The sequence below is a fragment of the Camelus bactrianus genome, chromosome 23 (genome assembly GCF_048773025.1).
Source record: "Camelus bactrianus isolate YW-2024 breed Bactrian camel chromosome 23, ASM4877302v1, whole genome shotgun sequence".
Classification (NCBI taxonomy): domain Eukaryota; kingdom Metazoa; phylum Chordata; class Mammalia; order Artiodactyla; family Camelidae; genus Camelus; species Camelus bactrianus.
Genome location: NC_133561.1, coordinates 17882503 through 17897254, shown reverse-complemented (window position 1 = coordinate 17897254; position 14752 = coordinate 17882503). Strand labels below are relative to the sequence as shown.

At 31.7% G+C, this 14752-nt stretch overlaps 1 protein-coding gene across 14 annotated transcripts in view; it reads left to right on the top strand.

Moving 5' to 3' along the window:
• Positions 1-14752, top strand: part of CDC42BPA (CDC42 binding protein kinase alpha) — a 239828-nt gene that overhangs the window by 27927 nt on the left and 197149 nt on the right. For all 14 annotated transcript variants that reach the window (XM_010973651.3, XM_045509462.2, XM_010973659.3 and 11 more), the window contains exon 2: positions 11438-11529. In XM_010973651.3, the coding sequence (XP_010971953.1) occupies positions 11438-11529 (92 nt within the window). The remainder of the gene's footprint in view (positions 1-11437; positions 11530-14752) is intronic.

The following is a 14752-nucleotide window of genomic DNA, read 5'->3' as shown; positions in this document are numbered from 1 at the left end:
ACAGATTTTTGGTTTGTGATTACCATAAGGGTTTTTCATAGCAGTCTATATATAAATGTGCTTGTTTTAAGTTGCTGATCTCTTAATTTCAAATGCATTTTAGATACCCTCCATTTGTACTCTCTTCCCTCATGATTACTGTTTTTGACGTTACATTATATATGTAACTGTTTTGTGTATCCCTTAACTGCTTATTGTGGATACAGATGATTTTAGTTTGTGGATGATTTACTTTGTTAATACAGATGATTTTTACTACTTTTTTTCTTTTAACTTCCCTCTTAGCTTTGTGTGTGGATGATTTCCTGCCTTTATTATATGTTTGCCCTCACCAGAGGATTCTTTCTTGACTCCTCTTCCCCTCGTATTTGTATTCTCTCACATTGGGAACCAAGGCTCCCAACAATAGTTATGTATTATTTATTTGTTTAAACTACAGTACATATAAAGCAGTTTCATAATTGCTATCTACTGTTTCAAAGAATAAATCTAAGTAGAGTTAAAGTTTTTTGTATTCTTTTTGTCACTAGACTGAAGGTATATATTTAAAGTGTTTTGTTCTAAAGTTACTTGGATAAGTTGTTTTTAAATTCTCTTGTGATTATGTTATTCATTTGAAGGTTAAAATTACACACAAAACAGTATACTCAGATAATCGTCACTGTCATTTGTTACCAACCTATATCTTCCATCTCATTCCTGTTCATGCTTTGTGAGTAATCACTTTTAACTTTCTAATTTCTTTTTGTAGAAGTAAGGACATACATAATGTTTGAAAACTGTAGTATACTTTGTGTTATTTTGTACTTTTTTTCTCAGTTATCGGTATATGTTGGAAATGATTCTATATTAGTCAGTTTATGGAGATCATACTCATTAAAAATTTTTTTTAAGTAATAACTATATAGTATCTCATATTTTTGTGTCATACTTCATTCAGATGTTTCTCCACGTTTTGGTTTTAGATTGTGTTTAATATTTTGTAGTTGTAAATAATAATGCATATGTATTTTTATATTGGAGTTGTATCTTCAAGGGTAGATTCCTAGGAGTAATACAACTGAATCAAAGAATAAATGCATGTGTAGTTTTGTTAGATATTGCCAAATTCCTATCTGTAGAAATGTTGCCATTTTACACTTCCAACAGCAGTGCAGAAGAGTGTTTTTATCCCTGGATAGCCTCATTAGTGAAGCATTTTTATTAAGCTATTGAATTTTGTAGTTATTTACAGGTGAGAAATGGTATCTCAGAGTAGTTTTAATTTATTATAAGTATTATTTCATTGTTAACAAAAATTTTTCATTTTTCTGTAGAAATAGAAAATTCAAGAGTATGATATAAAAAATAGAGGAGAACTTTACGTGGAATTACTTTACTCAGTTGCTGCATTACCAAGAAAAGTTTTTCTGGGTAGTTGAGGTATCTTAGTAAGATGTCTTTGAGTTTGGGAAATTGAAAAATCTTCAAGTAAATTAAATTATTCTTTTCAACTGTTATTCCACATTCAAATTATTTGTCCCATTATTTTCCATCTTGTTAAAAATACTTGATTCCTCATTATTGATTTTCTCTGGACCTTGCCCTCAAAATGTCCTAAACTCTTATCATCATTGATAAAAATATTTGTAAGGAAATTACCTGATTTTTAAAAAATTGAAGTATAATTGACTTACATTATCAATGTAGTAGTTTGATATTTTTATACATGAGAAAATGATCACCACATTAAGTCTGGTTACCATCTGTCACCACACAAAGTTATTACCAGGTTATTGACTATTTTCCTATGCTGTATGTTATATCCCCATGACTTACTTATTTTAAAACTGAAAGTTTGTACCTCTGAATCTTTCTCCCCTATTTCTCTCGTCCTCCTACCACTCTCCCCTCTGGCAACTACCTGTTTGTTCTCTATATTTATGAGTCTCTTTGTTTTATGTTTATTTGTTTTGTATTTAAAGATTCCACATATAAATGAAATCATATGGTATTTGTCTTTCTCTGTATTACTTATTTCACTTAGCATAATACTGTCCAGATCCATCCATGTTGTTGCAGATGGCAAGATTTCATTCTTTTTTATGACTGAGAAATTCTTCACAACTTCTTTATTCATCTATCAGTGGTCACTTACGTTGCTTCTATGTCTTGGCTGTTGTAAATAATGCTGCAGTGAACATAGGGGTGCATATGTTGTTTTGAATTAGTGGTTTTGTTTTCTTTGGAAAAATTTGCAGAAGTGTGATTACATTTGCTTCCTGAAAATGACCACTGTCCCAGTGTCATGTATTAATTCTCCACCATTGTGCATTACCAGTATTGTTATAAATCATATCTATACATATATGAGTTTGTTTCTGGGCTCTCTATTCTGTTTCTTTGGTTAATTTGTTCATCTTCTTGCCAACACATACTATTTTAATTACCACAGTTTTATTGTTAAGTCTTGGTTATTTAATAGTACAAGTATTTCTCCTTTTTCTATCTTGTTTTTCTTTGTCAAAAGTATCTTCATTAGTCTTGGTTCTTTGTTCATCCTTGTAAATTTTAGAATTAGCTTGTCAAGTTCGTCAAAACTCTAGTAGGCATTTTGATTGTAATTGCATGAAATTGCCAGTTTATTTGGGAGAGAATCAACCTTTAATGATATTGAGACTTTTTGTCCAAGTACTTTTCCTTTTATTTGGGTCTTTAACATCTTTCAATAAACATTTGTAGTATATTAAGGGGATATATATCTTTTGGTAAATTTATTGATAGGTCCTTTTAAACATGCCATTATAAATATCTTCCTAGATGATAAACAAATGGAAAACAAGTAATAAAATGGCAAAAAAGGAATAAGTACATACCAGCAATAATTCCTTTAAATATCAGTGGGCTAAATGCTCTGATCAAAAGACACAGCATGGTTAATTTGATTAAAAAAAAAAAAGGCCCTTCATTATTGCAGCTGACAGGAGACTGACTTCAGGGCTAAAGACACACACAGGCTGAAAGTAAGGGGATTGAAAAGATACTTTTTGCAAACAGAAATGCCAAGAAAGCAGGGAGGAGCAATACTCATATCAGATGAAATAGTCTTTAAAACAAAGTCTGTAACAAACACAAAGAAGGGCATTTTATAAGATGAAAGGATCAATACAAGAAGAGAATATTGCAGTCATGAACATATATGCACCCAATACAAGAGCACCTAAGTATATAAAGCAAATACTAACAGACATAAAGGGGAAAATGACAATAATACAATAATAGTAGGGGACTTTAGCACCTTACTTACATCAATGGACAGATCATCCAGACAGAAAATTAGTAAGGCAACAGTGGTTTTAAATGACACAATGGACCAGTTGGACTTTATAGCTGTCTACAGAACATTACATCCACAGACAGGAGAATACACTCTTTCAAATGCACATGGAATGTTCTCCAGGATAGAGCACATGCTAGTCCAAAAAATAAGTCTCAACAAACTTAATATGATAGAAATTATATCATGCATTTTCTTCCCCAAGCACAACAGTATGAAACTAGAAATGAGTATGGAAAGAAAAACAGGAAAAGAATGAACATGTGGAGACTAAACAGCATAATACTAAAAAACCAGTGGGTCAGTGAAGAAATATAAGAGGAAATCAGAAAATACCTCAAGGCAAAGGAAAACAGAAATACAACACTCCAAAAATGCATGGGATGCAGCAAATCAGTTCTATGAGGGAAGTAGTATAGCGATACAAGCCTTCCTCGAGAAATCTCCAACAGCCTAACCAACCACCTAAAAGAATTAGAAAATGAAGAACAAACTAAGCCTAGAGTCAGCAGAAGGAAGGAAATAATAAAGATCACAGAGGAAATAAGTAAAATAGAGATTAAAAACAATAGAAAAGATCTATGAAACCAAAAGCTGGTTTTTTGAAAAGATAAGCAAAATTGATAAACCTTTAGCCAGGCTCATGAAGAAGAAAAGAGGACCCAAGTAAACAAAAGTAAGAAATGGAAGAGGAGAAATAACAACCAGTAACACAAAGATTGGATTTAGAAGATGTGGTTTAAAGTATTACCCAACTATAAAGAAGGATGAAATTCTGTCATTTATAGCAGCGTGGATGGACCTAGAGAATATTATACTTAGTGAAATAAATTAGAGAAAAACACTGTATGATAGCACTTACATGGGGAACCTAAAAAATAATATAAACGAATGTATATGCAAAACAGAAACAGACTCATAGATATAGAAAACAATTTCTTACCAAAGAGGGAGAGGGAAGATGGGAGGGGGCAATTAAGGGCATGGGATTAAGAGATAGAAACTACTATGTGTAAGGTAGAAAAGCAACAAAGATATAATGTATAATACAGGGAATTATAACCATTATGTTGTAATAACTTTTAGTGGAGTATAATTTGTGCAAATACTGAATCACTATGCTCTGTACCTGAAACTGATATAATATTGTAAATCAATAAAAAAGTGACATTTTAAATATCTTTCTAGACTATTTTCCCCCCAGTTTTTCTGATGCATAGGTGTGAAATTGACTTTTGAATATTATTTCTGTCCAGCAATTTACTTGACTTGGCCATTAATAATAATGATACATAGATTTTTCTGTGTGGTTTTCTATATTGATAAATCACATAATCTGCTGATGGCAATATGTTTCTTTCTTCCTTTTCAGTCTTTTTTTAAAACATTTTTTATTGATTTATAATCATTTTACAATGTTGTGTGAAATTCCAGTGTAGAGCACAATTTTTCAATTATACATGAACATATATATATATTCATTATCACATTTTTTTCTCTGTGAGTTACCATAAGATCTTGTATATATTTCCCTGTGCTATACAGTATAATCTTGTTTATCTATTCTACATTTTGAAATCCCAGTCTGTCCCTTCCCACCCCCCCCACCCCCCTTGGCAACCACAAGTTTGTATTCTATGTCTATGAGTCTGTTTCTGTTTTGTATTTATGTTTTGTTTGTTTGTTTTAGATTCCACATATGAGCGATCTCATACGGTATTTTTCTTTCTCTTTCTGGCTTACTTCACTTAGAATGACATTCTCCAGGAGTATCCATGTTGCTGCAAATGGAGTTATGTTATCGGTTTTTATAGCTGAATAGTATTCCATTGTATAAATATACCACATCTTCTTTATCCAGTCATCTGTTGATGGACATTTAGGTTGTTTCCATGTCTTGGCTATTGTAAATAGTGCTGCTATGAACATTGGGGTGCAGGTGTCTTTTTGAAGTAGGGTTCCTTCTGGATATATGCCCAGGAGTGGGATTCCTGGGTCATATGGTAAGTCTATTCCTAGCCTTTTGAGGAATCTCCATAACTGTTTTCCACAGTGGCTGTACCAAACTACATTCCCACCAGCAGTGTAGGATTGTTCCCTTTTCTCCACAGCCTCTCCAGCATTTGTCATTTGTGGATTTTTGAATGATGGCCATTCTGACTGGTGTGAGGTGATACCTCATTGTAGTTTTGATTTGCATTTCTCTGATAATTAGTGATATTGAGCATTTTTTCATGTGCCTGTTGATCATTTGTATGTCTTCCTTGGAGAATTGCTTGTTTAGGTCTTCTGCCCATTTTTGGATTGGGTTGTTAGTTTTTTTCTTATTAAGGCGTATGAGCTGCTTATATATTCTGGAGATCAAGCCTTTGTCGGTTTCATTTGCAAAAATTTTCTCCCATTCCGTAGGTTGTCTTTTTGTTTTACTTCTGGTTTCCTTTGCTGTGCAGAAGCTTGTAATTTTCATTAGGTCCCATTTGTTTATTCTTGTTTTTATTTCTATTGCTTGGGTAGACTGTTTTAGTAGAACATTTTTGAGATGTATGTCGGATAATGTTTTGCCTATATTTTCTTCTAGGTTTATTGTATCTTGTCTTATGTTTAAGTCTTTGATCCATTTTGAGTTTATTTTTGTGTATGGTGTAAGGGAGTGTTCTAGCTTCATTGCTTTACATGCTGCTGTCCAGTTTTCCCAACACCATTTGTTGAAGAGACTGTCTTTATTCCATTGTATATTCTTGCCTCCTTTGTTGAAGATTAGTTGACATTTTCAGTCTTTTGTCTGTTATGTCTTTTTTTTTACTTCGCTGGTTGAATCATTATTACAGTGTAAAATAAAAGTGATAATAACAGTTATTTTAATGGGCATCATTCTTGTTTGTTTCCTGATTTTAAAGATAGTATTTTTAACTTTAAGTACTATATTTGCTGTTTTGCTGGTGCTGCTGTTGTAACTATGACTTGTCAGCCCATAGAAATTTCCTTTTCTTCATCTGTTAAAAATGTGGCTTTTAAAAATAGCATGAATAGTTGTTTAATTTTATTGAACAGTGTTTTGTATATAAATATATTTGTTGAGATTAATTTTTCTTCAATCTGTTTATGTTTTGATTTATGGTAATCAATTCTCTAATATTAGTTTTCTTGTATTCTTGGTATAAGCCCAACTTGATCATATTATATTTTACTTATAAATTGTTTTGACTTTTTGCATCTATAATCCTGAGCTACATTGTCTGTATTTTTGGTATGAGGTTAGGAAAAATGAGTTGGGTAGCTTCTCTTTGTTTATTTTTTGGAAAATTTGGTTTAATGTGGGAATTAACTCTTACATGTTTGATTGAATTTGCTTGTCAGGGTGTTCAGGACTCATGTTTTCTATGTGGAAGATTTTAAACTATTGATTCACTTTACTTATCAGACAATTCGTATTTTCGGTTTTTAAAAAATTACTCTATTTGGAAATTATTCACTTCTGTGTTTTTAAATGTATCACTCTTAGTTGTTTATGACATTCTGTTTCTATCTGTTTACTATCAGTAGCATCTGTAGTTTTGTCCAGTTTCTTACTTCCAATGTTGAGTTTTTTTACACTTTGTTTTGTTTTTATTTTATTGTTTTCAGTGAATTATCCTTTGGCCTTTCTATTATATGCTTATTTTCAAATTAATTTTTTTCACCTTACGTTTTTGTTTTTTTCTTCTATTTTGATTTTAGTCTCTTGGTCTGATCTTTTATGTTGTATGTCTAGCACCTTAATTTTCAGCCTTCCTTCTTTCTCAGTGGAAATATTGAGGGCTATTTTTCTCCCAGTAAATACTAGTTTAGGCTGTATTCTAGAAGTTTTGACATGTAGTATTTTTATTCTGAATATTTTCTGACTACTTTCTAACTATTTTATTAATTTCTTCAAAATTATTTGTGGATTTTGGAGCTCATGGGCTTCCCTGGTGGTCTTTATTGATTTTTAATTGTATTAGTTACACAGTATTCACAGAATTTTATTTTTATGTTCTCGATACTTACAGTTTTGTGGGACTTAGTTTTATGTCTTGCATGCTTTAAAAATTTGTAGAGATTCAATGTGTGCCTGAAAATTATATTCTCCAACTCTTAGGTGGAGTATTACATGTATGCTGCTCAAATACATTAAAAAAATAATGATTTGTTTGTATTTTTGATCTGCTTGAGCTATCTATCAGTTACTGAGAGAGATACAGTAAAACCTCCCTTTAGGAAGATGAGTTTGTTTCTTCATTTGTGTCTGTCAGTTTGGCTTTACACATTTGAGCTGTATACATGTGTAGAAGTATTATGTCCTGGTTAAGTTCAACTTTTTTTTTTTTTAATCATTATGTATGACTCCTTTTAATCTATATTCTGCTAATGCCTCCCTGCCCAGTATCTTTTTGGTCTAATATCAATATGGCTTAACTATATTGATTTTTTTTGGGGGTGGAAGCTGAGGGTTATTATTAGCCTTTATTTGTTTTTTTCTGAAAAAATTTTTAACATAAATTCATAGAAGAACCTCCTAAAACAAGAAAAAACTCCACAGAACTTCAGAAAAGATCAGCAAATCTAGTGTGTATTTGGAAAAATAGTCGTAAAACAGTCAGACTTCCGGCAATATTGGTAAAGAAAAACAATGAAGTTAGACCTAAATAAGACATTATTAAGTAAAAAGAGATAAAACTATTTATATAGTAGAGTTTTATAAACAAAAGAATATTATGTCATCTTATTCCAGTAAATTTGAAAATTTCAATGCAATATGTAATTTCTTAGAAAATACAGTTAATACAGTTGTCACAAGTAGAAATATAAAAATGAAGATAACAATTTGGAATAAGTCAAATATCAAAAGTCCAAGAAAAAGACACGTGTTAGATGTTTTATTAGGAAGTTTTAGTAGACCTTATAGTCATAGTTAATTATTGTCTTCTAAAAGTTTTGTAGCTTTATTTTTCACATTGAGATCTTTAAGCAACCTGTAATTGTTTTGTTTTAGAGAAAAAAAAGGAGAGGAAGCTAGTCAACATATTTAATGAGGTTAGTTTATCATTGGTACCAAATCAGACGAAGATAATACAGAAAAAAGATAATTATAAACACAAATGTTAAATTCCTAAATAAAATCAAAACAAAGTAATTCATCTATGCATTTAAAAAACTACATTCCAACCAAGTAAGGTTTATCTCCAGGTATACAAAGATGATTCAATTTCTAAAATTTTTTCAAGTAAAATGCTATGTTAAGGGAATTAAAAAAGAAAAACCAAATCTTGTCCAGAGATTGTAGTTAACAGTCCTACCAGTTATGTATGACAATACCTGTTAATTACACTCCTGCAAACACTTGGTGGTGTCAGTTTTTATCTGTTTGTTAAATAATAGAATATTCCTACTAAGTTTATGTACATTTCTCTGATTTCTTATAATGTGAGTATCATTTTCTGTTTATTAGCCATTTGTATTCAACCACATTGAAAACTTAAAGTGGGAGAGTAACACTTTTTGCATAATTTGTTTACTTGAGGATGTGGACTGTGTACCTCTAGTGTTTTGGAAATTGCTTGGCATACAGTAAGTATTTAAAGATACTTTTTGACTCAGCTGAATAAATAATTAGTAACTTATGAGTCTTCTGAAGAAATTTGTGACTTTACTCACTTTTGAATGTCTGAAAATAGAGTAATTTTGCTGTGTCAAAGAAATAGGATTTTTACTAGCAGGCTCCAGGAAGTAAAGAATAGAAGGATTATTCTTTAATCTAAGTTAATACTGCAGGCTCCCATAAAATGTGAATAACTGACAGGATCCTTAATCCTAATTATGCATGATTTAACAGTATTCATTTGCTTGGAGCTTTCAGGGTATATACTACTACATGGAAAGATATTATTTATTTTGACCTATTGTTATCCTTTGTACCTTTGCTAAAAGGTCATTTCAACAACCATTTGCTTATCTGCATTGCATTTCAGTTACTCTAGTTTTAAAAAATAGTTTCTTTTCCTGTTCTACAGTAGTGTTTCAGAAGATTGAAATATCTAGATTTCTGACCTTTTAAATAAGTAGGATGTTACCCAGAGATAAGTATACATAGAATTATTCTTTAAGAATAACCATAGTTGTCTGTGATGAAATGCTGTCTTTGGATTTAGGGTCAGGATAAGACAAAAATATAGGACATGTCCTCTATTTGGGTTCAGGTTATTTGGAAGTCTTGAGAGGGGCAGGGTAATGTAAAGTGAAGTAGAAGATATACATAAAGAAATGCTAAATGTTATGTTGTAGACTGCTTTGTGATATTTTCCAGCTGTAGGTGGCAACTAGACCGGCACTAGCCTTACAATGGCTGACTCCACATCAATATTTTTAATTAATACACTCTACGTGTACCCTTCCTAACCAAGTATTTCTCCTAAACTAGTATAGAAGCTGGGAAAGGGAGAGGTACTAGTCTCAGATTATTTTACTATTCCTTGCAATTCCCTTATAACTCTCCTATACCTTTGTAAATAGTCTATTTGTAAATAAACTTTTCTCACACCGGGATAATTTATTTCCTATTAGGACCCTGACTTAATTCCCAGTTGCCACAGCCTCACAGTATGTCCAGTTGTTCAAAACCAAGATGCCTTGGTCATTTAATCAAAAGTGTTCATTTCCTGGCTACCATGGTTTTATGCCTTCTTTCACAGTATGAGATCCTTTATGCTTTCATTCAAATTTGATTTGTGTCTTTGATCTTCTTTTCTATTGTGTGAATTCCAAATAGAGATCCAATCTCGATTTCCTTTTCTTATAGTCTAAAACACCAGTGCTTTAATCTCTAGTAGACTGGTTTTGCAATGTGGAATACCCTTCTTTTCTAGACTAGTTAGGGCTAAATACTTGTGGACCAAAGCAAGTGATAAGGCCTGCTGTGTCTCACTCTCCTAATGCTCAAATACTTATCTTTGATCTTGTGATACTCTGGCTCCATGGTAAGGAGAAGAAAGCTGTACCTGTAGATAATGACTTTTTAATCATATTAACCTCCTTTTTCTGTGAGAATAAGGAGGAACATGAGGGGAGGAAAGGAGACAGGTCTAAATTTCTCTTAGCAGCAACAGAACATATAATTGATTTTATAATTTAAAAAAAGTCAATATATTCCCTATGATTAATAAGATAATGTCTAAATTCCTTGCATGGTATCCAAGGCCATTTACATTTTCCAGCCCCGATTTCTTTGCATTTTTTAAAATAATTCCATAGCAACAATGGATTATTTACCATTATCACCCAGGTTCACTTTCTTACCTCTTCATTTGGTTATATTGCTCTCTCTGCCAGGAATATCTACACTACAAACCCAGGCAAATTAGCAAAAGTCTACTTAGTCCTCAAGTTCCAGTTTCAATATTACTTCCTCTCTGAAGCATTATTGTTCACATAAGAGAATTAGGGTTTCACATTCACTGATCCTGAAGTGCTTTATATTGATCTCTATTAGAAATTTTTATCACATTGTTAAATTATATGTGTGTGCATACTGTGTGTCTTTTCTGAAGACTGAGAACTTCTTGAAAGAAGGTACCATATTGTAATCATATTTGTTTTAAACCCTAGTAATTGCCACTATGCTTTATATAATGAAGATTCTTGCTAAAGGCATATTAAAAGGATAAATAAATGAATAAGTGTGACAGAAATATTAATTTACTTGGTGGTAATTGCTGAATCTCTCTCTGGTGTCAGGAAATTTGCTTTTGCTTCTTGGAGTTTTGTGTTAAAATATATAACTAGCATTGAGTTAGAATACATGGAATGTTTAACCTGAGAATAAACTGTTCTCATTTGTACATCACCGCTACTTTGCATTATTTCTTAAGTTATTTGGTGTTTAAAAATATGTTTCTTACCAAAAATATAATTCATGTATAAGAAATAAAGGAAAACATCTTATGGAAATTAAATCTATTTCTTCTCAGTATAACTTGATGAGATTATTAAATACTTTGGCTTAATTCTCAGTGATAATTTGCATTTTTACTGTTTAAGTAAGACATTTATATCTAATTTATAGCACATTTCATTCAGAACGTAATTGATGTTGCCTTTTTGTTTCAGCTAAACCATTTACTTCTAAAGTGAAACAGATGCGATTACATAGAGAAGACTTTGAAATATTAAAGGTGATTGGTCGAGGGGCTTTTGGAGAGGTAAGAGAAAGATTTTATAGAAGATCTGATAATTGTTTTGTAAGCTATTTGATACAGTCTGTGAGAGAATTTAACTAAAATATTATTTACTTACTGTTGTAATGGGTATCATTGATCAGAAAATATATTAAAAATTTGAATGAAATCTTTCTACATGGAATTTTTTCCCAAGGTATTCTGTTTTTCATAAATCATTGTAAGTTTGAGTATGTTTCTGGACTCCCTTCTGTTCCATTGGTTTATTTGTCTCTCCTTGTGTCAATAGCACATTGTCTTAAATTACTTCAGTTGAAGAAGTCTCAGTATCTGGTAGTGTATCTACTCCAGCTTCCTCCTTCTTCCTCCTATGTTCTTAGCTCTTTATATTTTCATATGATTTTAGAATAAGTGTTTCAGTTTTTGTTTACTCTTAAAAATCCACACCCACATCCAGTATCCACACATCTCCTGGCATTTTGATTAGGATTGCACTGAAACTCAGATCAATTTGTAGGTAATTGATATCTTAATAATACTGAGCCAGCCAATCCATGAACATGGTATATTCCTCCATTTATTTAGGGCTTTATAATTTTAACCCACTAATGTTTCACAGTTTCCACTCAGTAGGTTGAATTTATACATCTTTCAACAGATTTATCCCTCAGTATGTGATATTCTTTATGTAATTTTGATTAGAATTGTTTGTTAAATTTCATTTTGTAATTATTTTTTGCTAATAGTTAGAAATATAATTGAATTCAATTCATTGACCTCATACCCAGTAATTTTGATAATTTAACTTTTAAAATCATGAATTGTGTTGGATTTTAATAAAATGCTTTGTCAGCATCTTTGGAGTCACTCATGGCTTTTCTCCTTTACTTGGTTAATGTATTGAATTACACTGATTTATTTTCAAATGTGAAACTAAACTTGCATTTCTAAAATAAGCCAACTTTGTTGGAATGTATTATCCTTTTTATGTACTGTTGGACTTCGTTTGCTCTGTGTGTGTGTGTGTTTGTGTGTGTGTTGGATCTTTGAGAGAAATTGGCCTGTAATTTTCCTACTTAAAACACCCTGATCAGATTCTGATATCTTGGTTATGCTGGTTTCATAAAAAGAGGGAGGTGTTTCCTCTCTTACTCTTTTCTTAAAGAGGTTGATTAGATTTTTATTATTTATTCCTTATATACTTATATTTCATTGGGGAAGCCATTTGGACCTGGGGGTTCCTTGAGGGAGTTTTAAATTACATATTTAATTTCTTTAACTGAAATTAGACTATTTGGATTTTCTATATATATACATCAGTTTCGGTGGGTTCATTCATGTCATCTAGTTTTTCAAATTTATTATTATATTGATCATTTGCACTTCTCATTTTTTGTCATGCTTAGAGGTTTATCAGTCCTGTTATTTTTTCAGTGAATTAACTTTTTTTCAGTGAATTAACTTTTGACTTGAATTTTTCTGTGGTAGATTTATTTTTTCTTTAATTTCTCTTATCTTTTAACATTGTCTTCTGTATTTGGTTTTAACTTGCTGTTCTTTTTCTGTCTTTTTGAGAGAGATAGTTAGAGCACTGATTTCTGGCTCTTTTCAGATGTGCTATAAGGTTGTACTTTTTCCTCTAAGCAACTTTAGCTACATCTGATAAGGTTTGATGTGTCATATTTTCATTATAGTTTTGCACAAAATACAGTGTGATTTCCAATATGATTTTAAATTTCCATCATGATTTTTTTGATCTATGGTTTTAGAAGTTCATTGCTCAATCCCTAAATATTTGGGGTAGAGGGTTAGTTATATTTCTGTTTTTGAGTTATCATTCCAGAGGAGTGAGAGAATATACACTGTATAATTTTAAGTCTTTGAAATTTGCTGTGCAATGCTGTATAAATATCAGTTAGGTAAAATACATTAATCTTGTTTAAATCTTCCATATCCTTACTGTTTGCTGGATACTTAATTTCCTGAGAGAGGATTTGATTATTTCTTTTTTTTTTCTTTTTTCTTTTATTTCTTTCAGTTTTCATTGATAATAAATATGGGGAGGTTGGTTCAGGTTTGCTGCAATGTTCTATTTCTTGATCTCAGTTTTAGTTCTATGCTGTTCACTTTATAATTGTGTTTAACTCTACATTTGTTTTATTTTCTTTTGTGTATGTTATCAGTTAAAAATTTATAATTTTTGAAGAAGCTTTAATAATCATGGAATATATGTTCATTAACAAAATAGCTTTAAAATATGCAAATAACAAGTGCTAGAATTTGTGTAGGGAAATACAAGAACTTGCAACAGTTTAAGATAGAGTTTTTAACTCTCTTCTCAGAATTTGGCAGGTCAAGCAGATAAAAAAATGAAGACTTAGAAGTGTTTATTTTTTGAAGGTGGAACTTTTTAATGGCATGGTTATTTTGTTCTGTGTTAAAACAATTGGTAGAGTAGAACAGAGATTTTCTTTTGAATGGTAAAAACTGGTTTCTCCCAAACTACTTTCACCAAGGATTAGAGGTCAGGGAACTCTGTAGCTAGTTGGGACCACTAGTTTTGTTTTAAGCTACTTCTAATGGGGTTTATACTTTGCGGCTAGCACAGCAATTCTAGCCAGTGTTAGAATTGTTCATTTTATGATCAGCCCAGGTTCATACAAATAAAGCGTATGTTAAAAAGGAAATCATGCTACAGAAAAGAACAGAGAGGGTGTGCAACACTGGAAGGTTCAACAGATTTAGAGACTTCAGGACAAAGTGACTTTCTTCATTTAAAGAGCTGTCTACCATCTCTCCTAATAACTTACTCCAAATCTAGAAAATAACTAAGGGTAAGAGGTTCTGAATATATGTGGAAATTGAAATTCTTGTTAGGAATCCCATTTTCCATTCAAACCCTTCAGTTTCTCACTCAGTTTTGCTCTCTTGAGATGTTCTGGTTGGAAAATGGTGAGAGGTTGGTTGTAGTAGGATTTGGGGCATCAGGCACTGTGTAGAACTAGTGTGAGTGAAAGTCCTTATTAGGAAATTTGAAGGCTCACTGCCTTGTTGGCAGTTAGGATCAGTCCACTGATGGGGCTGAGATGTAGCCAGGGTTTGGAGTTATTTTCTGTGTAAGAAAGCTCTGGTTAACCCAGAAAACATCAACTCAAATTGTATACACAGGTTTGGCCTCATTTAGTCTTTCATAGCCACTGTCTAAACTCAGTATTTTTTTTTTTAATTGAAGGAAGTATAGTCGGTT